We start from the raw sequence: 27,500 nt of genomic DNA, 5'->3' as shown, positions 1-27,500 counted from the left end.
TGTTGGTAGGGTTACCTCCGTGTCCTCATTGTTGATCATCAGCATCACTAGTGTTATTATTTATTTTTAACCGGGGGAATGCATATCTTGATATGATGCCAGTGGGTGTGATGATAGAGACTGAAGGACCGTACAGTTATTTACTTTTCTCATTTTGTCATGAATGTTAATAATTTCATATTTGTCTTCATCATCATCATCTCAATATTCTTGTCAGTGTTATGTACCCTGACAGTGTACAATCATGGCATACCAGTTTATGAAGAGAAAGTAGTTGTAATTCCATTTTTCAGTGCTTGCGACATCAAGGACTTGAAGATCATTGCACGCCCAAATGAGTCTGTGCCTCAAGTGCAAAATCCTGAGGCAAAATCCAGCATGAGGTATTCTGCCCAACGTCAGGCACAGCAGTCATTCCAGAAGATACATGATGGGCAGGAACAGCTTGTTCCAAAGCAGCAACAGCAACAAGTTGGATTGAATGCGGGAGTAGAGGCCCAGCAGCAAGCGAAACGGAAGCCTCGCACGTCTGTAGGAGAAACCTTGGCCCATGGTACGCAGTCTTCAACGTCTAGGTAAGGAGTTTATTTGAATTTATATTCTAACATCATTTATTTTTTAATTCTTTCTTTGATTAACCCACTCACGACGGGGGCATTCCAGCCTTGCATGTTACAATACCAGGGCTCTCGAATGCATAGGCTTAAATCAGTTAAATAAACGATGCTGTATGACGTCACCCTGCGAACGGGCCTTGAATGCACGGTACCAGTGGTGTACCACCCGTCCAGAGAGGGTTAATATGGCATTTTTGATATTGTTATTATTACTGTTATCACGATCATTATCATCTTCATCTTTTGTTATAATCATTATTCCAACCATTATGAGAGAGACCTAGGAATGTATCATTAATCAAAATAACCCCTTAACCGTGTCTCCCCTTCCAAACTCCAGGGACCAAGGAAATGACTGGCAGCGTCCGTACCAAGCTCCCTACACGTGCCATGAGTACAGCTCTCCACGGCGGAACGACAAGTACGGCAATGACTCCTCCAGGACTCCAGGCAAGAGGGACCGCAGGCGCAACAGGGACGAGACCACCTTCGGCACCCCCATTGATGACGACATGCTCAGCACGGAGTTTGACTTTGAGAAGAATCTGGCCCTCTTTGACAAGCAGGTGAGGAGGTCTTGTGGAAAGAAGAGCTGGGGGCAATGGAGGTTTATTAATTTTTTTTATTTTTTTTTCTAATGTATTTAAATTGTGTCATTTTTCCAGGAAAGATTTTATGGAAAGTAACTGCTCTTTTTTCTTGATAATGATAAGAGATGGAAGCAATAGCAAATTTAGAATTTGAAGTATTAAGGATGAAAATTATCATTGCTTTGTGAAATTGCACTTTATATTTATCTAAATGCATAACTATATATCTGTGTCTATATCTAAATGCATATCTATATGTGTCTATATCTATATCCATGTCTACATCCATACCTATATCTATATGCCTCTATACCTATCTGTCTATCTATTTATCTATGTCTGTTCATATATTTAAAAAAAATTTAATGTCTTTAATGCTCAGGCTGTGATTGAAGAAATACAGAGTCTAAAGCCAGACGTGGTTCGTCAGGCAGACCGGTACACAGAGAAGAAATATAGGTGCGATGAAAATGTGTTGCCTTCTAAAGCACCAGCAAAGAAGCAGATAACTGTGCCTACTTCAGGAGCTGCAGAAGTTATCTATGCAAATGGTTTGTATATTATCAGTAGTTGTATCTTTAACCCATTCGCGCCGGTTGACGTGCTGACACGTGGTCGAAAAAAGCCCCGGACCCGGGTGACGTCCTGGCACGTGCTACATTTTCGGCCCGCGCGCCGGGAGGCCAGTAGCGACGTGCTGAAACGTCCGCATTAGAATGATAGATTATTCTTAGTACAATTCGATTTTCATACTTGATTTGTCTTAGCTACTTTAGTTTATCCTTCTAAATAGTAGAAAATGGGATATAACGTAATATGAATGACGTCTCAGGTACATACGTAATCTTGATTACGGCATGGTGATTTCTGTTTCTGATTTGTTGAATATGATGATCTGAGTCGAAAGACTATCGTAAAATCAATTGTAATTGGCCGAGGAATAAAAAAAAAAAAAAAAAAAAATTATATAACATCTTTTTGTTGCCCCACTAAAAGAAAATGACACTTGAAAAACATTGCTGTTACTTGCATTCACTTGTATGCACATGTATGGTTGTTCATATTCTCTTTCTTTTCTTTTAGGAAGAAAAAAAAAATTGAAAAAAAAAACTATGTTTGTTACCTCACTAGAAGAATGCTTCCACTTCCCATTGGTATTACAACATAGGAGTAAAGAATATGGAAAAAGTTCAATAGAATAACACTAAAAAAACAGTGCTATAACATCTTTTTCGACTGATATACATCCTCTGAACATAGCACTACTTTCTACACATGATTACACTTTAGACGCAATCACGCAAACCATAAGGATAGGGTGGGTGAAAAACGCTCTGCGAGCGTCAGAGCGACCGCGCGCAGCGGGAAAACACCCCGGCACGAACGGTTGCGCGCTTGAAATCTTCCCGGCGTTATCGGGAGTAGGCGAAATTCCGCCCCGGCGTGAATGGGTTAAGGAAAAGAAAAGATGGTTCCACTTGAGAGCTTGTGTAGATAACAATAATGATTTTATAGGCATCTTAATATATATAATTTCCAGTTCACCTGTTCCTAACTAATTTTTATAATGAACATAGATTGTGGACTGCTGGTACCTTCTGTGAGTAGTGAATTGCGGGCAGAACTGTTATCTACAGCCAATCAACACGGTCTCACTCACTCACGTCAGCTGGAGATCATTGGACGAGCAGCAACAGAGGTTATTCTCTCTCTGAGTGGAGGCAATCACAGGTAGGTTCTTCGATATTAAGATTATTGCAGTCATGGGTTTTTAGTGCCATTATTTTAAGAAAGCTCAAGAATGTCATCAGTAGAAATTGGCTTACGCAAATTAGGTTGTATCTGTTTTAATGACATCCATGGCTTATGCTAATGTAGTTATCAAATTGGAAACCGTGTCCACTAAATTAGTGAACCCTATTCTGACAAAGTTTATACATTATTAATTTGAAGTGCATGCAAATTAAAATGTCCAATATAAAATTTGGAAAACAGTAGTGCTATGATGTATAATACGAAATAGCTGCAGTACATTTAGATCTTCAGAGAAGTTTGGTTTGCTCAAACCTTTGCAGTAGTATAGGCTTATGCTTCTTCCATTTACTCATGATGTTTGAGTACAAGTTTCAGGACATGTATTACTGAAATAAAAATTTAATTCAAATCATCAATGAATATTTCTTAACAGTGCTGTAACATTTGTTCACTTGATCACATGACAAATATTACAAGCCTCTCTGTTTGTCACTTCTCTTTTCCTCTTTTTGGGCTAAAGTTGTTATTATATCTAAATAAACACATTCACTGACATTCAATATGTTACCTCAGGCTAGGACCAGGCAACAGCCACCAGCCACCTGTTGTGGTAGTTCTGTGCGGCTGTCACGTGCAAGGAGCTGCGGGAGTAAATGCTGCCAGACAGCTAGAGAGCCATGGAGTCAGGACTGTTGTAGTGACACCACAGCTGCCAACTTCACCTCCCCCATCCCTGCTCCTCACCCATGAGTTGCAACTGTATGCCCTCACCTCAGGACGCACAGCCTCTGACCCTGGGGGCATTCCTGCTACTGTTGATCTGATTGTGGATGCCAGACTGGACCATAGTGGGCAAGCAGGAGAGGGCAGCTCTGGGCACACTTGGCTCACTGCAACAACAAGGTGGGCATCAAATTCCCGAGCTCCAATTCTTGCCCTCGACCCACCCAGTGACTTAGCTGCCATCCCCTCCACCCAGCCGCCCCTGCTGGCTCGGGTCTTACTGTGTCCATCCTTACCTCTCGCATATACTCCAGCAAGGGGCAAAGTGTACCTCATAAATGTACCCATACCCCAGCAAACATTCAATGCTGTGGGAATTAAGTATGTTTCACCATTTGGAGCCAAGTTGGTTATTCCATTGCACCCATATGAGTAAGTGGAACGCGTCCTTTACGGTTGGTATGATGAGCATCTAAATATGTGTCGCCTATTCTAGTAACTGGATATTTCTTGAAGGAAGTGATCTCGTAAAGGGTTGTTTTTAGTTTGATCTTTTAGGTTTGAAAGAAAAGGTGAACAGGCGAGTTATTTTGATAACTAATACTGTCATTATCTTGCTAGGCTGTCCATACTGCTAGGAGCAAACTCTGTTATTATTCACTGATATAACATTTAGTGTAGGAAAATGGCCCTTTGTCGTATTTCAACTTGAAAATATTTTACACTCAAGTGGTGATATTTTTCCTTTTATTTCATGACAAACTTTTTTCTTCAAAGATATCAATTTGAATATGCATTATTCTTTAACATTATGTAGCATTGGTCTTCCTTTGTGGAATATATAATATTGGGTGTCTTTTGCACATTTACGTTATACTATATGAAAAAATGTATTTTTCTAAGAGAAAACTAATTTTTTGAATCAGTATATGTGCATTGCTGTTATGATAAAAAATATATTCCATAAATATTTATTATGTAATCTTAAAGGCCTAATATAAACTTTAGGATGTGTTTCAGCCCAGTGAGTGCTGTCTGTTTTGGATTGGCATCCAAATGTAGTATGTAATTTACCAATTTAGATACTATTGAGATATGTATTAGCATTGCTGCTGCAGGGAGTGTATTATCAGCAATGTTATCTGTAAAAAATATATATATATTGTTAACCCGTTAACGACGGATGACGTGTTTTTTCGTCATACATGACGCAGGAGCTCTTGCCTGACAATGGGCGTCGTGATGTTTGGGGATTTTGGATCACTATGTTATTTTATTGTGCTATGAGTAATGAGTGAGTGATGCTGAAAATTGCAGTCTTATAATAATTATAACTGCCGTAATATTAAGCAAAGTGGGTTTCAACTCAGTTCCAAAACCTAGATGGCACCACTTTTTTCTAGCACGAGCAGGAGAGAGAGCCTTGAATGGCACCCATCTACGGTCTCTAGCAAGCACTATCTCTATAGAGATAGTTGGTGACATCTTGCTCTAAAGTACCGCAGAAGGTGACTCACATGCCCAATGCCTACTATGTGCCCCTGTGCCAGTAGAGATGCCTTTTATTGTAGCACTTACTGTCCTCTTCCCTACCTCTTCATTTTGGATGGTTATAAGTTTCGTGTTTGTTCGTGACAGCACACAAATACGAAAAAATAAAGTTGCTTTTTGTCCCCCCCCCTAAAACAATAATACTTCTATCACATTGAGAATAAAGAAAAAAAAATGAGTTGATATGACCCTGAGCTACAGTTTTAGTCAACTGCAGAATTGATAGAGCCTGTGATATGACAGATATAAATTTCTAAAAACAGTAAAACACACAAAAAAACAAAACACAAAAATGTCTCTAGCTCTTCAATGAGTGACTAAAAGGGAGTGGGAAAAATCAAATTATGTTGCAGAAGCTGCCTCGATCAGAAGTAAAACTCATCCTGGAGCCTGTGTAAGCAAATCTATCCCCCTTCGGCAACGGGTTAAAAGAGGAATACCTCTACCTATTCAGGTAGTTAATAAACATTCAGGAAGAATAGTCTATGGGGATTTTTAATTTTTAATTTATTTTTTATTTACCCATATGGTCTGTGATAAAGATGTATACAGAAATGCTTTCATTTCAAACATTTGAAATACTGTATGTTTCCTGAGTTTCTCATTATGAAGCAGAGATTATTAGTAAACATCTCCTTCACCTTTAACAAATACCCGAGATTATTGTAAATGTGATAGCGAGCATGATGCTGGAGCCAATAACAGCAAATTTTAAACATTTCTTTTATCTCCTTGATGATAAGATAAAAAAGCTGAGTGTATAATTTGTAGTACTTAAATGTACATATACTACACAGAGCCATTAACTAGTTCATTATCAGATACAGGATATAGGCGCTTGTAATAGCAAAGGAACTTGATATTATTTTTAGAAGAACACCCCTTTGAGGCTTTGTTTTCAGTATGGAAATATCAGATGATATACAATATATTAAATAAAAGAACCTTGTTTCTAGTGGTTCAGGTGAGCTATAATTTAAAAAAAATAGAAGAGAGAATGATATAAAAAGTGTTGAAGATAGAAAATTTAAGAAAAGAAAGAAAACATCTATGAAAATATATTTTTTTCCAAATGTGTTGTAATAGTTATGTTCTACAAAAATCAAACAAAAACAAAACAGAGCATTATATTGTAAAACTGCACTCTGTTAAGGGTAATTTTACTTTCAGCACTGAACTCGTGTTTATATAAATATCATCATTATATATGTTTGCCATTTATCTTTAAGGAGTACACAGTAAGGATTATCTCAATTATTTTTGGTCACATGATCAAAACCATGAAAATTTGGTCAAAAAAAGTTATTCTGATTTTGAAAAATGTATGATATCTTCACATTGAGCTTACAGTTAAGTGTCCTTTTAATTTAAAAGAAATAAAGTTATTTTTTCATCTTCTTATTTGTATTCATATCCTGAGTATTTGGAATAATTTGTTGAAAATATGGAAGAGATTCTCTTATCAATTTAGAGAAACTAGCAAATAAATATTGTAACTAATAGTTTTATATGTGGTATTGGTTTTGAAATTAATGCAATACACTATTTGAAATCTGCAAATGGACGCTACTTAATGGATAAATGTTTCTTAGATCATGTATGAGGTTGAACTTGTAAAGATAGTTTGTGATATTATCTATAGGAAAATTTCTTTTATATCTAGAGAATATGACTTAATGAAAACAAGAACTAACTGGTAATACTAACATTATGATGACAGTTTGGTAACAGAAATAATGGCAACAACAATACTATCAAAAACAAAATTTTAATACTCCTAAAAAGAGTAATAAAATAATAATAAAAATAAAATTGATTTAATAGTAAAAATAATTCCCAGGAAATGCTAGTAATACTGGTGGTAATAGTAATATTAATAACTTGAACAGAAATTTAATAAATTGTGATTGTGACAATTATAGGATACTGAAGTTAATGATAACACTTACAAAAATAGATGATAGCAAAAATATCCTGTAAAGTAATGTCAGACTATTAAGTAAATTAGAAATGACTTTACGATTATTTTCAGTTCTTATGCACTCTAAATTCAAGGATAAATAAATAGAATCAAGTCTTGGTACATAACTTGTACTTTCACATGTTTTCTAAATAAATACACTGTATATATTGATCATCTGAATATAAAGCCATTGTTATAAATCAGCATAGATTATCCTTGTGTTCACATCACTTTAACATCATACTCCTCTGGTGGTTCTTCATCACTATCAAACTCTGCATCATCATCTCTGACCCAATTCCCCAATAAATCTCTCTTCCAGCCCGAGGCTCTCAAGTTCTGGTAATATTTGCTCCTTTCGTCAACCGTCTTTGCCTCGGCGACTCTTGGAGAGCTCTCAGGGTTGACTCTTTCCGGAGGTTTTGGAGTATCTAGTTTTGGTGTGTAAGAGGATGCACTGCTTTTTGGAGTCACTGCCAACCTCCTCTCGATTTCCACGACCTCGGTGAAATCTCTCTTTCTTTGCGACTGGCGGATGTATTTGTTGACTTGTGTTTTGGGATTTACTGGTTTTGTTAGACTGTCCACCTGCTGTTGACTCACTTTTTCTGAAATGGAAGTATGAGTATGGTTTTTCTCCTGTGATAAAAGATATTATATTGTTATACATGCCATTATTGAAATGTGTCCAACAAGAAAGCTGATGCAATTTTTTTTGAAAGACAAAAATCTTTACCTTGTCTACCATACTCAATAACTTCTTTCCGGCTGTATGGCTTATATTTGGACCTACTTCTGCTATCATATGTTGAAGATGTCTTTAACAATCCTCTGAAATGTTTTATTCATTCCATTAACATATCAAATGACTATGACATAAGCATCAAATCTTAACCCCTTCGACACGAGGACGCGTATACTGTGTCCTCGCAGCACTTATGAAAAACCCGAGGATGCGCATACTGCGTCATGGCTGAGTTCTGGTGGAATTGAGTTTTCTTTCTTCCGGATACTATATGAGATCTTTCAGAATAGAGGTCGGATATGATACGATGGATTACTCGACTTTCATTATTATTACATAAGAGTGGGATTCACTTATACCAGGGGAGGCACCGATGCGCCCTACTAACAATCATTTTATTATTTATTTATGGAACATTATGTAAAAATATAAAACTTATTATCATTAGTTTACCATACTATTTCAATTGTTTTCTTTGGTTATCTCAGTGAGGCCTCCCACCAAGGTCACTCTTTCCATCTTCCTCCCAACCCATGTCACATGCACATGGGGGAAGAGGTTAACTATGCATATTTTGATATATAACACATGATGATTATGTTGAGGTTTTGGCTTAAAATGTGTAGAGGTTTTGGCTTAAAACTTTTGGCTTAAATTTGGCGCACGCCGGAAGCTCAGATGCGGAGTGGAGGGCATTTTCTACTGCCCGTAGTGAAGGGGTTAATTAAAAAATGTAAGCATGATGTTATACTACAGTAAAAGTCATAATCTCACCGTGTTGTTGCTTGGCCAAGAACTCTATCAGGATGCAGTGGGGCTCCACTGTCTGTTGCTCCACTTTTCAAATACGTTTCCTGTTTGCGTTTCAAAATGAGCATTTCTGTCTCTTCCTTCCTCTTCATGAATTTAGCAAGAGCTGTGAAAGGATTTGGAAAATAAAAATGTATTTAAAAAAAGAACATTATTAGAACATTATATTTGGTATGATAAAGCTAGGTAAAGCATTATAGGCCTTCAATTACCTTAATGACTTACTGATATTATCCTGATAATGAACAATCAATATAACTATGAAAGTGGTTTTCATATACATGCATGTAATTATTCAATATGAAAGCAAATAAACATTCAGATTCTTGCAAGGGACAAACGTTTGTGGAATGGCTCGTAAAGTTATCTTTTTAAAAAATTTATAAAAGTCAATTACAAAACTCATTGAATTTTTACATGATTGTTGTTTGATCAACTGACATCCATTCAAGAGATGTCATATATTTAAATATCTTAATATTCCAACTGACTGGTCCTACAGAATATTCAGAAAAAAAATGCTCTTACAGAAGACTATTTGGTCTTGAAAATAAATTGGTAAAAAAGTTAATTTGCAACAAAGAAAAAGATGAAGAAAAAACAAATCTCTTCTTATCAGACTTACAAAAACGATGTTTCTTCCCAACACGATGTTGAGATAACATTGCCAGAGTATCAACCACAGGCCGGTCATTGCAGACTAAACATGTATATCTGAAAAAGAAAGAAGAAGAAGAAAAAAAAATCATACACATATCACCTTGTTAAAAGACTTATGATGATTTTTCCCAAAAGTGTTCTATGTAGCTGGTAAAGTAGCGCACTGACCTTCCATTGCTTAGGAGCTTTGCTTCATCTTCGGGGATGTGATCTGCCAGAAGTTCTGTCACACGTCGATCCTAAATCACGTGAGAATCTCATTATTCTATTTGTATTTACTGATGACGTTTATTACCTATCTAGCATTAATTTAATATAAATATTAGTGTATTATATCTAAGATTTATTCATGGTCAGTAAAAGAATATTTAAAAGAGAGTGGAAAGTTCACTCTTTCTCTAAAAAATCAGTAGTAATTCAGTTTTGGGATACTTGAAAAATGTAACATTATAAATTTCCATTAATACATGTAAAAAATGATTTTGCTGTGCCATAGTTGTGCACCAATAATACTATTAATACTAGTGATCAAAACTTATCACAAAAACAAAAATAACAGCTATAAAATAATAAATATCATGAGCAGATGTAAGCCAGGTAATAACTTAAAATAAATGTTTAGAAGGCATCCACTGTGGGAACTTCTTCTCGAACTTATGCTGGTTGTGTTTCTGCGCAAATCCACACTAAAATTGCTGTGATATGTAATGGAAAGCCTACAATTGCATCTACCATGATAACAGGACTATGATAAGTGGCGGCTGGATCGTACGCTCTGGAAAAGGCCAACAAGTCTCCTCCACGAACATTCTGGAAGGAAAGTGCTTGGCCAAGTTGCTCACTTAACTACAAATCTCTGGCAGAGTTTAAATACAAACTCCGTCATGCTAGAATATGCAATCAGCGCGAGGCCAGTGGCAGACGCACGGATGTCTTCTAAATACTTGTCTAATATAATAAGCTCTCTAATAACTTTACTCGCCCAACACCTTTACACACATTTAGCTGATTTAGCAGCGATGACGGACCGACATCTGTTTTAAAGGACATTTTTATCGTATTTTTCGTATGAGCAGCTTCCTCTTCCTTCTTCTTTAGGGGAATTTAGACTATATTCCCAAGATAATGTTCCTTCCGTTAATTTCTGCTGCTATTTTCTTCTTCTGTTTTAGAGAGTTTTACACTAATGCTATGTATATTCCTTTGATCTTTTTCTTTATCTCATTATGCTGGTTCTCTTCTTCTTCTTGAGGGTTTTTAGACGGAATAATTTCAGGAATTTTGGTCGATTGTTGATGTTTTTACAAGCGTTTGCAGATCGTTCTTTTAACTAATGCATTCGGTTTTATTTTCTTTTCATGTTGAAAAAAATATCTTATAAATGATATATATGTATATTTATGTATGAGACGACAGGGAAACGTCTTTACTATCAAATCTGACATTAAGATTATAGCATTAAAAGATGAATTAAAAAAAAAGATATCTAAAAGAACGTTTTTTTTTTTAGTGATCTTGTATGTAAAACAAAATAAACCGATTAACAATTCTGAGTAATGATGGAGATAAAATATTTAAGTCACAATTTAAGTTTTCTTATATATAGTTTTACATCATAACCTCAAGAATAAACTTTATGTACTTATTCTATCTGTTATAAATAATTGCAATCACACTCCCTCGCCACAGAGAATACAAGTTTGCAAACAAACGTCCAATTTCTTATTTGTTACTCACATATTCACCACAAACAAGACTCTCTGACTTACAATGTCTACACGAAACGAAGAAGAAACCGAAGAGAAGCCGAAAATATCTTTTAAGAAGGTAAAAGGCAAGAATTTCAGGCGGAGAAGAGAGTCAGACGATGAGGAGGAACCGAGTCCAGGCGAAGAAGAATCATTATTGTGAGATTTGAGTCGTATTTTAATATCATTTTCCTTTTAATTTCATCTTACTTAAGAGGTTATTAGTGCAATAGACTTTGTAATAGTCCAGAGTACGACCTCATCAAGCGATCGCCATGACCAAAGCGCTTCGGCAAAGACCAACAAACCTCCACTATGTATTTCCTGTCAAGACAAAGGTGGGACTATTCTTATTTTATTATAAGTTACGAGGGAAGTCTACCAACTCGTACCTGCTGGAATAGACAATATGGAGAATTGTTGGCCTTCGAGATTGTTCTAATCATTGGAGGGAACTGATTGAGCTGTCAGCCTTTTCTGGCACAGATTATATTGTTATTTTTTTGTGGTTGCCTCTAAATGCTTGTTTAAGTCAGTATTGTTTAATTTTTGGGTGTTTTTTAGTTTTTTTAAATCCTACTCTGGACAGATTTTTAATACAGTATAGATAGTTATTTTTGAGTTGTATAAAGAAAATTCTAGAATGAGTCATGTCCAGATTTTATCTAGACTGATATAAGCACTGTGAACCATTGTTAAACATTAAGTAATGAAAATACATTTGAAGGTCTCTCTAATATGAAGTGAAATGTTATATAATGCACCACAGAGCAAAGCTTGAAGAGAGTAAAGAGATGAGAAAATTCAGACGTCGACAGGGAGGAATTAGCGCCGAGGGACTTTTGGTCGGGGAAAAGGTCGAGAAGAAAGAAGGTCCAGATGTAAGTTTAATCAGTAATATGCTGTATGTATCTATTTTTATGTCTAACTGTATTTATAAGTTGAAGTTGGTCATATTTTTGTTGTAGTTTTTGTTTTCTGGTATTATGGTTTTCTCTCCTTCTTTTTGTTGAACAGGATGACCCATTCAAAACCAAGACCGGGGGTATGCTTGACCTGAACCAAGTGAAAAATGCCAAGAAATCTGACGATGCCTATGATACGGGTATTGGAACGTCCTTCTCAGCTGAAACCAACAGACGTGATGAAGATGCAGAGATGTATTTATGTTTTTTCTGTTTTGTATAATATAATTGTTAGATTAAAACATGATAGATTAACTCATGCTGAGTCAATTTATGGAATTGTCTCATTAAAGATATATACCTAGGTTCTAGGATATATGTAAGTATTTGCATACCAAGCTCACCCATACCATTTGATTGACTTTATTCTAGGTTATGATGTTGCCTGGTAATCACACTGATAGTTTTGTAACATTGCCTTACAAGGAAAAGAGCCTAACATAGGTGTGTCACACCTGTGTGACAAACCGTTGTGCCTGATGAAGGGGCGTCACACCAGTGTGACGTCCCTGGAGCAATATTACTTAGGCCCGGTGTAGGGGGTTGCCAGTTCTATCCAGGCCCGTTGGGATTGGGTTAATAACAAGTTCAGCATTTGGGCTGTTATACAAAATTTTTCTTTATGTGATTAGCAAATTCCTTAGTGAACAAGTATTTTGCTGCTGCATTTAGAAGACTATAGCTACTAATAGGAATTTCAACATGACAAACTTGAAATTCCTATAGTCTATAGTAGCTATAGTCTTCTAAATGCAGCAGCAAAATACTTGTTCGCTAAGGAATTTGCTAATCACACAAAGATATGCTCCTACTCGATCACCTGTTTGAGGCGACACCTCAGGTGGTCACCTGAGGTGTCCTAACCTTTGTCATTCTCCTTGCCCCAAAAGAAAGTGGATGATGTGTGTCAGAAATCTGAATGAGGTTAGTCATTTCCTTATAAACAACCTTTGCCTTGCCTACCAAGCCTTGAGAAAACAGAATTCTGAGCCCAACCCCCAGGTGACTGCAGTTTGTTCCTTCAGCTGATGGACAGATCATTCCAGATCCTGATAAGGTGTGATAATTTTGAGCATTTGTGGTAAAGTGTAGTGGGACATGATTAGCTTCTTTTCTGTGAATTCAGGAGTGAGGTAAGGTATCGTGCCCCAATGCTTTTCATCACTTGTACTTGACTGGATATTGGGTCGAGCTGTTATCCATAGTTAATGCTGAGTAATAATGGATAATATCAAAGTCACTGATCTTGACTTGTAGGTTCTCTATTGGCAGGCCTGGTGGCAGGAGTTGAGCTCTTTCAGGTGGAGTATCTGGTACCTGTGCAGAAAAAACAAACGATGTGTCCCTGATATTACTGGTTTTACAGCATAGCAGGAACCAAGACTCTATTCCATGCTTGGAGCCTCGTCTTGATGCCTTTTGTAATGGGTCCTGCATTGGGGTACAATTGGCAGGACCATATGTCCAACCAGAGTCTGCATGGTCTGGAAGCGCTAGCACTGGCTAGACAAATAGTTGAATTGACTTTAGGGTGATCCAGCACAAGTTGTCTCGTCCAGAGAAGGCCTGAATACATCCAAAAGAGTTGTAGTTTGGGCAGATTGATAATATCTGTGGTTGAGATGGGCCTTGTCACTTACCAAGAGGGACCCTCGTGGCTGGAAATGAAGGGTACAGCAGCCCTCTTTACAGTTTGCTCTTTCCCCCCATTTGTTGGTTGATTTGTATATTGTCTGTTGGTTAAAGCTTTACAAATACTTTTTCACAACCTTTAGCCACTACTGGACACATTTCAGAATTCATGATTCATTATGAATGAGAATATTGCATTTGTAGTTGCTGACAGTGATTTTAATATTGCAGCTTCCAGGTAGTCAGCTTGATCATGGGCTGTTACATATCTGTGCCCTTGGGTGCACTTCCAGCAGATCATCTAAGTCATTCAATTGTGACTGGATATATTGCTCAGATATGCTAAATTTACTTAGGGCTACCAACTTCTGGAATTTTTTTCTCTCTTTTTTTTCTAAAGGCTGATACTTGTTTTTTAATGCAGTTTATATATATATATAGACACACACACACACACACACACACACACACACACACACACACACACACACACACACACACACACACACACACACACACACACACACACACACACACACACACACACACACACACACACACACACACACACACACACACACACACACACACACACACACACACACACACACACACACACACACACACACACACACACACTCACACACTCTCTCTCTACTTACATGTCATAGGTTTACATTGTGCTTGGTAATCATATGTCCTAGAATTTGGCTGATAATCATAATAAATCAGTATTAATAAATTTTCTTGCAATACTGAAAGACAATTCTCACAGGCAAAAGTACATCGAGGAGAATCTTGCAAAGCGCAAGGGAATTACCTCCGTGGAAAAACAGGATGATACCCCAAGACACCTGACCCTTGAGGAGGCAGCGCTGCATGCTGTCCCAGATATCTTGAGGGTATCAACGACCAAGAAGAGCGAGGAGATGTTGAGTAACCAGGTGAGCTTCATTCAGTTAAGTTAGTCTGTTAGTTTACCTTTTTTTTCAAGCAAATTTTACTATTATATATTTTTATTTCAATTGAAAGTAACTTTGGGTAGCCTTTTATTGATAAGTTGTCAAGCCTTTTTTTTTATATATATATATATTTCTTTTTTATTATTATTTTTTTTTACTAGCTACAGTTTAAGAGCTCATTTTATTGATTGTTGCATTGAATTTTGTAATATATGATTTTCCTATGAAGTAGAGTAGGATGTAGAAATGTGGAAGATTTTCCAGATAACATTGGAATGAGTCTAGTTTGTGCACTCATAATTTTGCTATTGATGAAGGGGAAGCAGACTCAAAATAAGGAAAATGATATAAGCCTTCTCCTTGATTGAGCTACTTTTGAAGGCCTTAATGTTCCTGATCTAGTACAGAAAAAACACTTCTGGACTTTGCAACAATCACATTTAGATGAGGCACAACATTGAAAACGAATGTGTTCTTTTCATCATCGAACATAATAAAAATATTCACATTTTCATGGTTATTAATTCCCATTAGATGTTGAGTGGTATTCCTGAGGTGGACTTGGGACTTGAAGCAAAGATCCGCAACATTGAGGCGACGGAGGAAGCCAAACAGAAACTGCTTCGTGAGAGGATGATGAAGAAGGAACGACCATCAGAGTTTGTGCCTAAGAACATGGCTGTCAACTTTGTACAACACAATAGATGTAAGTTGATCTTGGGATGAACTGGGTGTAGGGATTGGATGGGGAATTTGGTGGTCATAATTAAGAGCTTCTGACTCCATTATAATGTCGTAGAGCATGAGTAACAAGGCAGATTTAATATTCATTACTCATCCTATGCTCTCCTATTGTAAACCATAAAACCATAAACTGTGATTTTTTTTGTATATGTGCTATTTGGTTTTTAGTTTATAAGTCGAGGAAGTCTTTAATTAATTACATTGCAAGAAAGGGAATGAGACACTTCCATTTCAGTTTATCTTTTATTGCATCAATTCTCTTAATGGAATAGTCAAACTTGTCAGTTGTTTCAGTGAAAAAAAAATTAATAGGAAAGAATTTTTTTAATATGCTGGGCAAACTCAGTTACCATTGGCTTATACAAAAAGCATTGTCAGGAACTTGTCCTTTAAACTATTACAGTTGAGCAAAATATCTAGATTAACAAACCCATTGCCTAGTCTTTAGCAAACAGTAAATCAAAACACCACATGATAAATCTGAAGACTAGCTAAATCAAAGTAAATGCTTTTAAAGAAAATTTAATTATTGGTTTAATTCCTTTGCATAGGAAGACAGGTTACTTCTTGCAAATCAATTTTCCTTCAAAAGCTATGAATGGTCATAATTTTCTCTCCAGTTAACCTTGAGGAAGCTGGGCCAGCCAAGAAGAAGGAGAAGAAGGTGCAGGAGATTGTGGAACCTGTAGTGGGAGGCGGTGTCAAAATTTCGACTATAGCTCCCAAGAGACCTCCGGGAGAGAAGGCCACAGACGACTTCCATTACGAAAAATTCAAGAAACAGTTTAGACGGCATTAGCAAAGATTTTTTTTTTCTATTACTGTTTTTAGAAATATGTGACAGGGATTTATTGCATACAATAACCAGGTTGATTTGTAATTTGGAAATAAAACATATATTATCTGAATTGTTGTTTAATCTTGTAACTAAAATAGAAGATACAATGCACTGGTGTTTTCTCTTATACATTAAAGTAATAAACCACAATGGTATATGAAAATAATTTAATGGCATACAGTATAGGGAAAATAAATATCTGAAGCTTCTTGAGACAATTAATAGATGATAAAGATGCCACAGTATTACAAAAAAAAATAACACTTGCAAGGTGGACAAATATTATCCATTGTCAAACCTGAGCCAAGTTTTCAAAAAAATTGGTTCCACTAACAATAATACATAATTTTATAGAAACAATGCTGTGCAATAGTAACAAGGCTGAAAACCCCCTGTATCTCCATTTCTTCCGATGGCTATGCAACAACAGGTAGACAATGAGCAAACCTTAAAGCATCGCTTCCATTGGTAAAACTTAACTGCATGCCTGAACGAAATACTCCCGTATATATGGATATTTATATATAGGAAATAGTTACTTATTTTTCACAACTAATGCCGAATTTAAAAGCTTAGCTTCGACTACGGTCTGAGATAAATTGGTTAGTTCTGCGTGGGGGAAAGTGGTCATCAGAGCGAAGTCCACAGCTTGGAAGGCTGGACGGGCTGTCAAAATAAAGTGTCGAATGTCACCTACGGTGTTTGAGTGATTCAGTTTAATCACAAAGCGGGAACCATCTGGTAGACGAACCTGGAATGTAAAGAGACAATATGAGTCCTCTTGCCCTAAAATACCTTTATTTAACATTCATTAATCTATCTGCACTCATTCACACACTTGTATAAAAAAATATATATAAAGTCTACAGGTTAAATATATACATTGCATATATAAATCTAAATACTTTTTAAAACCCCTTCACTGTGATGTTGCCTAAGGAATGGTAATCAGGATTTGCAATATATCCAGAGGGAGTCTAACATCTCTAAAGAAGACAGATTTGAAGTATTATAATTAGAAATCTTCCTGGACCAACAAGCCAGTGCTATGATTAAGGTGTGAGGTTATTCACATCTGACAAAACCAGGAATGGAATACTCCAATGGAAGTCAAATGTTGATTTTGTGTAGTTGTTGGAATTATGCTATCTCCACAAAAACCTCTAAATGATTTCTTTCCATCTTTACCTGAATATTAGTGACAGGTTGTCCAGCATCAACTTTCAGGGCATCCTGTGCCCTCTTCTCTGCTGCTTTCGGGTCTGATGACCCAGCTATAACAGTGCTTCCACTTGCTCCTCCTACAGCACCAGCTGGGTGTACCTGCTGTCCCACCACAGATGGGGCGGGGCTGTTTACGGAAATTTACATTTAGAATGAGAGAGAGAGAGATTTCATGTTTTGAAAGATTCATTGAAAGTATTTGGAATGAAGATATACATAAGTATTATCTACCTATTTATAAATGTACATCATTTACTTCATAATACGGCAATTCAGACAGACTCTATAGCTCTTACTATGTGCATGTTAAAGAGATGTGTGTGAACATAAACAACACCCTGTGCTATAAGAGCTTGAATGTTTTTTTATGGTTCTGTACCTTAATAATGCAAACATAAAACAATGAAACAAATAACTATGAGATATAGTTAATACCAGCGTCTATGTGTATTATGCTAAAGAGACATATAAAAAAAAAAAAAAAAAAAAAAAAAATGCAAGGAAGCTGGGTGTTGATGGAACAAACATGCCAAACAGTTCCAGATTAATTGGCTCACAGTTACTAGGTCTTATTCACAACAGAAAAGAGGCAGAAAACCAGTTTTCCTTTTGTCTCTGGAGCCAGAAGGAAGAGGATTGGGGCAGAGGAGAAGGGGGCAATATCAGATGGTGGGTGTGGCAGGGCAAAACACAACAGACCATTCCAAATTTATGAATTTACACAGACTCTGTACAAGAAACAGCCTTCTAGGTATTAAAAGTTCATATAAAACATGGTAAATAGGACTCTATTAATAAAGTGCAGCTAGCCATGTTGAAGCAAATTATACTTTAGGAGTTAAAAGTCCGCTTAATATAATCTTACACTCTTTAAAATCTCTGCCAAGATGATACAAAAATATTCTCTGTAAGAATAATTGTTTGAAAACCTGGTAAGATCTAGCTGCCACTGTAAAGACCCAGAAAAGTTATGATTCTTAGCAAAACCCCACTGCATATAAAATGAAAATAATGCAACACAAAAATCCCTATTCCCCCAATGCTCTAGCAAGAAAAAAACAAAAATTCTTATCTCCACCATGAAAATGAAGATGCTCCCCTACCTTCCTAGAGTATGACCCGATCCTGTGAATGCCTTACGGCTGACCTTAGGAGGTGCATACTCCTCATGGCGATGGTCTGACATATTAATGTAGACCTCCCCTCCCCTGGCCTCTCTTATGAGTTCCAAGGGCACTTCACTGAAAGAGAAACCTCGTTACAAATCTTTACTTTTCAAAAACATAAAACAAAGAGAAAAATTAACAAATAAAAATATCTCCATGATTTAGAACACCATTAACAGGAATGAATCTTTTCCACAAGTGCCATGCGACATGCAAAGAATCTCAACAGTTTGTCAAAATCACATTAATTTAACCCAAATACTCCAGGTGGCATGCAGTGAAGTTGGCACCTTCCTGGCCCAAACTCCGGTCGTCATGTAAGGTGACGGCACCTTTTCTTCCTCAGATTCCGGGAGTCATGCAAGGTGACGATCTCAGTGTCACTTCGTATTTTTTTCGGGACTCTCCCCTCCTTCACTAATGAAGCCAGATACGAAACTGATAGTATTTGGTCTGTGTTTCCCCTCCCCCCCCATTCCCCCCCACCTTCTTCTGGAAACGAGGCCGGATGATATAATACAAATGAGGTCAGCTAAAAAGGCGGTGTTGACGAGTTGATCTATAAACTTACATAATGATTCAAATAATTCTCAGCAAGACCTATAATTATTCTTCATGTTTTACATTTGTTCTTAATTTTTCAATTACGTTTTACTTTTACATTTTATTTTCCTGTTTTGGAGAATCCAATATAATGAGACTATATTGTCTTATAAAGATAATCATAAATAAATTATGAAGTCTATTATGCAAGACATATACATGAACAATGTTACTAAGTCATTTTTGCCATCTTCACAAACGAAGTCATCTATGAAGGTGATGGAGATTCGTTCTTGGGGAGACCCCTCATTGCTCCTCCCCATAACTATTATTCTTCTGGAAACGAGGCCAGATGCAGTTATACAAACGAGGCCGGCTAAAAATATGACGATGACGAGGTGACCTATGACGTTACCTTTTGACTAAAAATCACTCTTTACCTGACCTCTGTTCTCTGAACATGCCATGTATTCTCGTCACAAAACGCACTTGAGCTTCTCACTACTCTGCCGGCCGACCATCTGGCCGCAGAGACGATCTCCTTGCTCGTACTGCTTTGAAGGGAGCCCATGCCTGTGAAGGCTTTATGTCTTTCACGGACGTGGGTGAGCCTCAACCGTTGACTTCGTACGAACCCGTCGTCGCTCCAGCACCTTCCGTTCCCTTGGCCGGAGATTCCGATTGGGAGGATGAGGATGAAGTGGATGATCCTGACTACTTTGACAACGGGGACGGGACGATGAAGAAGACACTAACTACAGCCTTGACTACCTGTACCTCGACGAAGTCACTCTTGACTACGTTTCTGCCCACGACACCTCAACGACTCCGATGAGCCTTTGTAGGAGGTCACCCACTGCCACGCCGCCCGCAACGCCCCTGGATCAAAGGGATGGAAAGGGTGATACAAGGAGTAGAATGTTCTGCATCGCCGCGGATTCTGTGGTATGCCCAGTCTGCAGGATGGACTTGGCCTTGAGGAGGACTTGACGCCGAAGGAGATCCTGGACTGCTTCTTCCCTCCTGACCTTTGGCATACTTTGAAGACCCAGAGTACTTTGTATGCTGAGCAGCACCCGCCAACCAATTCATCTCATATGAAGCCCTGGGAAGACACTACTGTAGAGGAGCTACAAAAGTACATCGGTCTTCGTTTTCTGATGGGGGTACAGCCTCAACCTACGTATAAATTTTATTGGTCTGAGAATCCCCTTGTTCACAGTAACGTCTTCCACCAAACTATGACTAGGGATCGATACGACCTGCTGACAGCCAACCTACACTTCGGTGACAATGAAGATCCTGCAGCAGTAGACGACCGGCTATGGGAGCTTAGGCCTATAGTGGACAGTCTTCAGAGGAACTTCAAGGAGGTCTTCATTTCTGAGAAGAACATTGCTGTGGATGAGTCGCTGTGGGCCTACAGAGGACGTCAATCATGCTGTGCAATATTACGTGTCCAAAAGAGCCAGGTTTGGAATGAAGGTGTACAAACTTTGTTCGAGTGACAGGAAGGCAGCTGGGTACAAAATCTACACGGGCCAAGATAGAAGTGACATCCCCGCAAGCATGAAAGCTATAGTGGAGCAGGGATGTTGGCAATGTTGTGGTATGATAAGAAACCTGTAAACATCTTGTCAACAATGCACAGGGGCGATGAGATGGTCGACCCCCCACCCAATAGAAGAGGGGAGGTGAGGAGGAAACCCTAGTGTGTAGTAGACTACAATAACGGAATGAAAGGCGTGGACATCAGTGATCAGTTCACGCGGTCATATCCAGTAGCAAGAACAACAAATAAGTGGTATATCAAGTTGTTTTACAAGCTGCTGGATATGACAATCATCAATGCCCATGCAGTACATAAGTGGCTGGGCGGCAAGACGACTCGGCTGGAGTTTATAGCTGAGCTACTCGAACGACCAACGGGGATGAGAAGGAGAAGGAGCATCACGCTTCACCGATCTGTAACACCTACGAGATCTCCCTGGTCACTTTCCCAGCCCTGCTCCAATCCGACCTTTCACACCCTCGAGATGAACAATGAGGGGAAGTACCAGCGTTGCAGACACTGCCAGCAAATGAAGGGAAAGCGTTTGATGTCACGATACGTATGTCACCTTTGTGACGTAGCACTATGTGCTACCTGCTTCAGTGAATACCATGCTAATAGTTGAAAAAAATCATGTATAAAAGTTGTATATATCCTCTATATAATTTGTATGTATTGCTTTACTTATTTTTTTTATCAAAAATAAACATTAGATGTAAAACTTTATGTTTCTGTAAACCATACCTCACATACTCAAAGAAGAAAATGAAAATTATTATCATTGAATATGATACAAAACCACAATACAAAAGCTGGGTATTCCCCTATAATACCTGATATGGATAATATAAAAAAAAACAGTAAAAAGGATAAGAAATCGAATACATTTTCCAATATAAGGTTGCAAAAAGCGATTCATTCTCAATTTCATACATGAAACTTTCATCTATCTTAGTAAAAACAGTAATCCCGCGCTGTGTGCGCGCAGCAAGTACCCCACCCTGCCCGATAAGACCCCGGAATGCGAGTTTTGGCCTACCCAGTAGCCTCCCCGAAAGGCATGGCGCACCAGGGATCACTGACCTGGAGGATTTGGGTTAAGAGGAAAATGACTACAATAATTCAAAAGCAAAATTTCTTTATCATATCTAACTACCTCAAGTGTTCTTCATCTAAACTCTCCCTAACCTTCTCCTTATAGAATTAAGGAATTCTGCATTTTCTGGATCCTCGTAGGTACGAAGTGGCCCGTCATCTACAGTGAATCCTGTCCTCCACATCTTCAGGGCAACGTCACGTGGACGTTCCTCGCGTTCTTGTTGATCTGGGATAACTGGAAAGGTTCATTTTTGAGATTGTAAACAGTGCAAATTAACAAAGGGTTTAATTACTCTGTGTTTCTTGATAGGTAAGAATAACAGGTGCATAGGGACTAATTGTTTGCACAGGAATTCATAGTTTAGGCTGAACCAGTTTAATATATTCCATTATGGTATTTCTGAACAAATAACATTCAAGAAATTGCAAGCTTTAGACCTTTCCATGATCTTGTTTAATCATTTGTAACTAATTCCTTGATATAAGTGATGTTATGCCTTGGTATTGCAATACAAGGTTGCTGCTTTCTCTTACACCTTAAAGTTGAATAGCACATAAACCAAACACTATCCTTTCAAAAAGAGCCACAAAGGTTCCTCCAAAACCTGTTCACATTTCTTATACCAAGTAACAGCAAGGTTGCCACACAATACCTTCAGTGTCATTCTCTGTCTCGCCCAAGCGGTAGCCGGTGCCTCCAAATGTAATCCTCTTTGGTTTCTTGCTCTCTCTGCCGCCCTCAATCACTTCTGCTCCATGCCTAAAATAAAACACACAGGACTTAAAGTCACTTTTGCTTATGAATTCTGACATCTCACATAATACTAAAACTAGTCAGCCTTATATAAGGATCAGACTTTTGAAGTTTGTCTTTTATCAAAAAATCTTCCAGATTTACTACAATTCTGCTTCTTTTTCTTTTCTCTTTATAATCAAGCAGATTTTCCTGAAAGATTGTTATAAAGATGTGCATTTCTGTCCAAATTAGCTTAATCTGTATTCCACCAATACACATAACAGACTCAAACAAAAAGTATTCTAAACAACCATTCTTTGACCTATGTGTAGGTTTTCTTGACTGACAGGTCATTTTGGAAAGAGATCAGTCAAAAACATCAACATGAGCAAAATCAGGGAAAAAAAGAAAAAGAAAAAGAAAAGAAAAAGTTAGTTTGTTCTGAATTGAGCAATGTCTACTAAACATGCATTGACTACCATCTTTGAGACACTGAGCTGAGAGTAGGAAGGAAAAAAACATTATTCTTTCACTTTCTTTTGGTGGATTTCCCATGTCAAAACTGTGGTCTCCAAAAATATATATATATAATCACTACCCAAAAATACTAAAAATGAAGAAAATCCATATATTTTCTAATGAAGACTTTATAGAGAGGAGAGGAAAAATAAAAACGTGGCAATAAAAGAAAGGAAAATCAGTAGGATGCCTTCTTAACCCACTCACGCCGGATGACGTGCTGACACGTTTCGTGGTTTTCGCGTCAGACGCCGCCGACGAGATATCTGGCCAAGGGCGGCGCTCGGGGTGAGCGAGCGGGCAGCCCAGGCTCGCCAGCGCGCGCCCGCCCGAAATCTCGATCGTGCGTTCGAAAACCTCGGTATAGCGACCGTGCAAAGCCAGAATGGCCCCGGCGTGAATGGGTTAAGCTTATAGGAGGAAGCTCATACCTAAAGGATGCAAAAAATTCCTCTCAAAATGGCCAAAATTTGCTCTTTTTAACTTTCTTTACCCTTCCTTCATCTTTCCTTGCCTCTATGTATTGAAATAGTATTCTAAATTCTAGAACCTCCACGGGAATGGATCAACTCGTTTCTACTTACTCTTTTGCCGACTTGAACAGCTTTGCAATCATGTCGGCCTTCTTTTTTGGTGGACCGAGGACCTGCTGGCCAGAGTGCTCTGAGCCGCCTGCATAGAAGGCCTGGCCAGACTCTTCATCACTGCTGTCACTGTCCACCATATTTAACCTTTGCGAGAGAGAATGGGATGAGTATGCATTTTATACTCTATGATATTGTTTCTCTTATGCACTGATTCTTTATATAAATCAACTAGTGCTCCATACACAAATATATTTAGCAGAAATAACTGAAACTTAAATATAAAACTCAAAAACAGCAGGGAAAAAAATCAAAATGTTACCTAAGAAAAAAAAAATCAAAATGTTACTTGATCATATTCTAAATTTTGAAAGAGGTAAGTGTAAGTATAAGCACAATTAATAAACTTCTAAATAATGTCAGTGGACATAAGGAAGGTACAAATATAAATATAATAAATAAATCTAGACGAATGATAAAAAAAAAAAAATAAAGAGTAAACATATAATAAAAGACCAAAATTCAATACCACCAGACAAATAAAATCTTGATAAATCCCTGACAGCTCTAATTCAAGCATTACCGTGCTAAGGGTGTGGGTTGCGAAGAGGGTCGTTGGGGTGTGCTCGGAGCTCCTTCTGCCTCCGGTCTGTCTCCTAAGGCTTCACTTGGGCCTTCTTCGTCAGCCTCCTCATAGAAACTGCTCAGTGCAGACTGGAAAATTGACAGAAGAAAAAAACATTACCACTGTGAAGTATGGCATACTTCTATTCTAATGACTTGAAAGATGAATACAGAGACTTTCTCAAATGACTTTCTCTATATTTGTGTCACATATAGGCTAATATGGGCATGTTTCCCTTGCATTTGTTTACTCTATATGGTTGTAACACTAACTCCTTAACCCATTAGCAGCAGATGGCATGATTTGCTGCAAAGGCAGAGTTGGTCATAAACGCGGATGGCACCGAGCCACATAATATAAACCCGCCACATGACTGTATACATAATTTATAAAACCGTGACCAATGGGTTAATGATTAATCTATTAAATTAGACTTTGACTAAATTCCACTTTGCCTTGTTGAGGTTAGTCTATGGTCCCATGATGAAGCAATAAGGAAAAACCATCTTTAGCATATATGTGCGCTTCTCTTTCCTTTGTTATTTTGTTTACTTGTCCAGCATGAATCCTCTACAAGACTCATCCTGCAAAGTTTGGATTTCAATCTTTTGTTTTGAAACCTGATTATGAGACAGACCTGGTAGATTCTGTCATGAGAGGGCAATAGTTATGAACTAAACCAATAAAATAATAGTAAAGTCGGATATATAAGCAAAAGACCAACAGACATCCATCATATACATTCTGGTTAGATAAGAGCTTCGGGTGCTTCCTGGTTCAATCATTTACTTCTAAACAAATCAAGTTGGCCATTTCAATAAGTCATTATTTCACTAATGTCAGTTATCAGTCTCACAGACAATCATTATGAATTATTGAAGCATCTGATCGAGCATAACTCAGAAAACAATAAGCAAGATAGCCATTATGTTTGGTTTCTTGGACTGCAACATGGCTACAATTTATTGGTATTTCTGTACAGCAAATCAATCTATTGTCAAGTTGCAATAGAAATATTATAAGTGAAATGATTTACAATTCATCAATCTCTTGATTCCATGTTCTATTCACCATGTGAGTGATGGATGACATATGCTGTACAGTAGAAATTACTTCTTGATAAAAGCTACCTCCAAGGAGCGGAAACTTTCTATATTAACCCATTCCCGACGGGGGAATTCTAGCCTTGAATGTCCAAATGCCGGGGCGTTCGAATTATTAGGCCTAAATCAATTGAATGGCCGGCACAATACTGTGCCGCCCGGCAACTGGGCTTTTGAATGCGCGGTACACATGCTGTACCACCCGTCCTGTGTGGGTTAAAGCTACTACAGTTGTAAAATCATCAATCACCATTAACCCATTTGTGCCAGATGATGTGCTATCACGTCATGATGTCTCCCTCTAAATATGTTTTAAATAGTTATGTATGCATATACTCATTGCAGTTGTATCTGATAGACACATTGTTCTTGACTTATCAAAAATGAAAGAAAGAAAAAACACAAAAAACGGCTCTTAACATCCCATAAAATCAGGCGGGTATAAAGTGCTCTGAAAAATATAGCACAGTATCGCGCCGAGATATATCTAGCACTTGGAAGTTGTGTGCACTTTTTATTATTTGCATCAGGCAAATAATCGGCCAGGCAAGAATGGGTTAATAAGATTGATTACAGAATGGTATTAGTATTACAGTTCAAGCAGTCAAAATTTACTTGCTTCCATAATGAAAAATGATAGCATAAAATATACAATTCAGGCTGAATGTTTATAAGGTCCCTGCTTCTAGGCATCTGTGGGGGACTCAGGCAACTGCTAACAAACCTACACCACATGTATTCTGACAAGATTGAGCTTGTTCACCTCCTCAGCAATAAATTGTGAATGAAGGACCCAACCCTTGTTCTACCTTTACAAAATACATATGGTGAAGGTTTGTGGTAGCTACAGTGACCACTTGACACAAAGTGACATCAAGTATGACTTGAATGTAGACCATCCTTCACAAATCACAGCAGGCTTCGAGTAGATTATCCCATATGATGAAGAGAAAAAGACCCATCTTGAAGGCCACTGTCGATATCCTCAACACACTCTCCCATTTAAAACTCAGTTAGAAGGAACTCTGCTCACTCACATGCAAACACTTCTGCGTATAATGATATGCGTCTCACGATTGTTACATCATGTGATGAATGCGGGTGAAAATAAAAATATATCTTGGAAAGAAGCCGCTGTTTCATACTCTGGTCCTTTCGTTGTGAGAATATAGTGTAATGATACAACTTAACGGAATATTTAATTGTAAACATGAATAGTATAAACAATTTATGCGATTTTTCATACATAAAGAACAAAGCTACTACGATGTATGAATTCTTGCATATAGGCATATTTATTAAATGTATGAAAAAACGATCTACTGTTTAAGATTAAAGTTATGATTTAAAAAAGGACACTGCACTTTATAATTTTTTAATATCATATTCCCCGCACCACTTCATCCACCATGAAAGAACTCGACCTTCCACTGAAAATAAACCAAGAATTCCTCCCTCATTTCCAAAGCCGACTTCTTCACCCTTACTTCTAGACTCCAAGCAGCAGACTCGAGGTAAAACTTGGCTCTTTCGGCGTCAATTCCCGAAATTAGTGTGAACTGAGAGACCAATCCCTCCTTATCCTTGTCTGCCATGATGAGACTGGGATTTGACAGTTGGGGGAAGGGTGGTCTGCTTTTTCGGGAATTTTATATTTTGTGTTTTCTCTTCATTTTCTTTCGCCTGAATATGGTGGCAGATTATTTTTAGAAGTGGAAATAAGTCTTTGGTTAAAATATTTGTTTCCATGGTACGTGAATTATTGTAATGAGTTCTGGGTAAAAGGGTTTGGAAAATCTAAAATTAAATCAAAACAAACATACATAAATTACGTTGAGTGTATGTAAATAGTACTATACATTTCAATTAAAAATACATATATATGTCTCCATATATTTATACACTGAAATAAATATATATTAAAACATCTACCTTATATTCATAGGGGACACTTCAAACCTGTTAAAAATATCAAAAACGAGACTAAAGCTCAACGCTGATTGGTTATATTTACACACCGAAGCATTTTTGACCAATCAGAGTCTAT

General features: G+C 37.6%; 4 protein-coding genes across 6 annotated transcripts in view; 2 read left to right on the top strand and 2 right to left on the bottom strand.

Moving 5' to 3' along the window:
- The window catches only part of Edc3 (Enhancer of mRNA-decapping protein 3), a 10,927-nt gene extending 4,294 nt beyond the window's left edge, over positions 1-6,633 (top strand). The window contains exons 3-7 of the mRNA XM_043012704.2: positions 294-575; positions 958-1,183; positions 1,590-1,758; positions 2,785-2,938; positions 3,536-6,633. Of these exons, the coding sequence (XP_042868638.2) occupies positions 294-575; positions 958-1,183; positions 1,590-1,758; positions 2,785-2,938; positions 3,536-4,121 (1,417 nt within the window). The 3' untranslated portion in view covers positions 4,122-6,633. The remainder of the gene's footprint in view (positions 1-293; positions 576-957; positions 1,184-1,589; positions 1,759-2,784; positions 2,939-3,535) is intronic.
- A 675-nt stretch (positions 6,634-7,308) lies between these two features.
- LOC122250956 (sodium channel modifier 1) lies at positions 7,309-10,672 on the bottom strand. Of its 2 annotated transcripts, none has more exons than XM_043012705.2 (6): positions 10,414-10,672; positions 9,583-9,653; positions 9,380-9,468; positions 8,719-8,860; positions 7,936-8,030; positions 7,309-7,807 (listed from the first exon to the last, which is right to left on the bottom strand). In XM_043012705.2, the coding sequence occupies exons 1-6, from the start codon at positions 10,462-10,464 to the stop codon at positions 7,422-7,424; spliced, it is 834 nt and encodes a 277-aa protein (XP_042868639.2). In that variant the 5' UTR covers positions 10,465-10,672; the 3' UTR covers positions 7,309-7,421. The 2 variants fall into 2 exon arrangements, with proteins under 2 accessions (XP_042868639.2, XP_042868640.2); XM_043012706.2 differs by having other exon boundaries at positions 10,404-10,520.
- Positions 10,673-11,070: 398 nt separating this feature from the next.
- LOC122250958 (splicing factor C9orf78) lies at positions 11,071-16,373 on the top strand. Its single transcript, XM_043012708.2, has 6 exons — positions 11,071-11,321; positions 11,932-12,043; positions 12,180-12,322; positions 14,535-14,703; positions 15,256-15,427; positions 16,086-16,373. The coding sequence occupies exons 1-6, from the start codon at positions 11,185-11,187 to the stop codon at positions 16,262-16,264; spliced, it is 912 nt and encodes a 303-aa protein (XP_042868642.1). The 5' UTR covers positions 11,071-11,184; the 3' UTR covers positions 16,265-16,373.
- Positions 16,365-27,500, bottom strand: part of p47 (NSFL1 cofactor p47) — an 11,956-nt gene continuing 820 nt past the window's right edge. Inside the window, exons 1-8 of one of the 2 annotated variants that reach the window (XM_043012707.2) lie at positions 26,941-27,095; positions 24,309-24,439; positions 23,726-23,872; positions 22,540-22,646; positions 21,977-22,121; positions 18,631-18,768; positions 17,492-17,654; positions 16,365-17,054 (exon numbers count right to left, since the gene is read on the bottom strand). In XM_043012707.2, coding sequence (XP_042868641.1) covers positions 16,839-17,054; positions 17,492-17,654; positions 18,631-18,768; positions 21,977-22,121; positions 22,540-22,646; positions 23,726-23,872; positions 24,309-24,439; positions 26,941-27,048 — 1,155 coding nt within the window. In that variant the 5' untranslated portion in view covers positions 27,049-27,095 and the 3' untranslated portion in view covers positions 16,365-16,838. Of the gene's footprint in view, positions 17,055-17,491; positions 17,655-18,630; positions 18,769-21,976; positions 22,122-22,539; positions 22,647-23,725; positions 23,873-24,308; positions 24,440-26,940; positions 27,096-27,500 lie in introns of those variants that run through there. The other variant, XM_086542258.1, reaches the window with a different exon arrangement.

Source organism: Penaeus japonicus, unplaced genomic scaffold, assembly GCF_977035675.1.
Source record: "Penaeus japonicus unplaced genomic scaffold, GWHDUDI00000001_assembly GWHDUDI00000012, whole genome shotgun sequence".
Lineage (NCBI taxonomy): Eukaryota > Metazoa > Arthropoda > Malacostraca > Decapoda > Penaeidae > Penaeus > Penaeus japonicus.
Note: the sequence above shows the minus strand (reverse complement) of the source record. Positions and strands in the feature narration are given on the sequence as shown.

Bases quoted from the DNA above. Each gene is read 5' to 3' on its own strand.
- LOC122250956 (XM_043012705.2), bottom strand. From the start codon at position 10,464: ATGTCCTTTAAAACAGATGTCGGTCCGTCATCGCTGCTAAATCAGCTA. The intron at 9,654-10,413 runs GTGTGTAAAGGT...CACGTGATTTAG, and splicing joins CGCTGCTAAATCAGCTAAAT to GATCGACGTGTGACAGAACT. The intron at 7,808-7,935 runs GTAAAGATTTTT...CTTCCATTTCAG, and splicing joins TATTGAGTATGGTAGACAAG to AAAAAGTGAGTCAACAGCAG.
- LOC122250958 (XM_043012708.2), top strand. From the start codon at position 11,185: ATGTCTACACGAAACGAAGAAGAAACCGAAGAGAAGCCGAAAATATCT. The intron at 12,044-12,179 runs GTAAGTTTAATC...TTTGTTGAACAG, and splicing joins AGAAGAAAGAAGGTCCAGAT to GATGACCCATTCAAAACCAA. The intron at 15,428-16,085 runs GTAAGTTGATCT...TTTTCTCTCCAG, and splicing joins CTTTGTACAACACAATAGAT to TTAACCTTGAGGAAGCTGGG.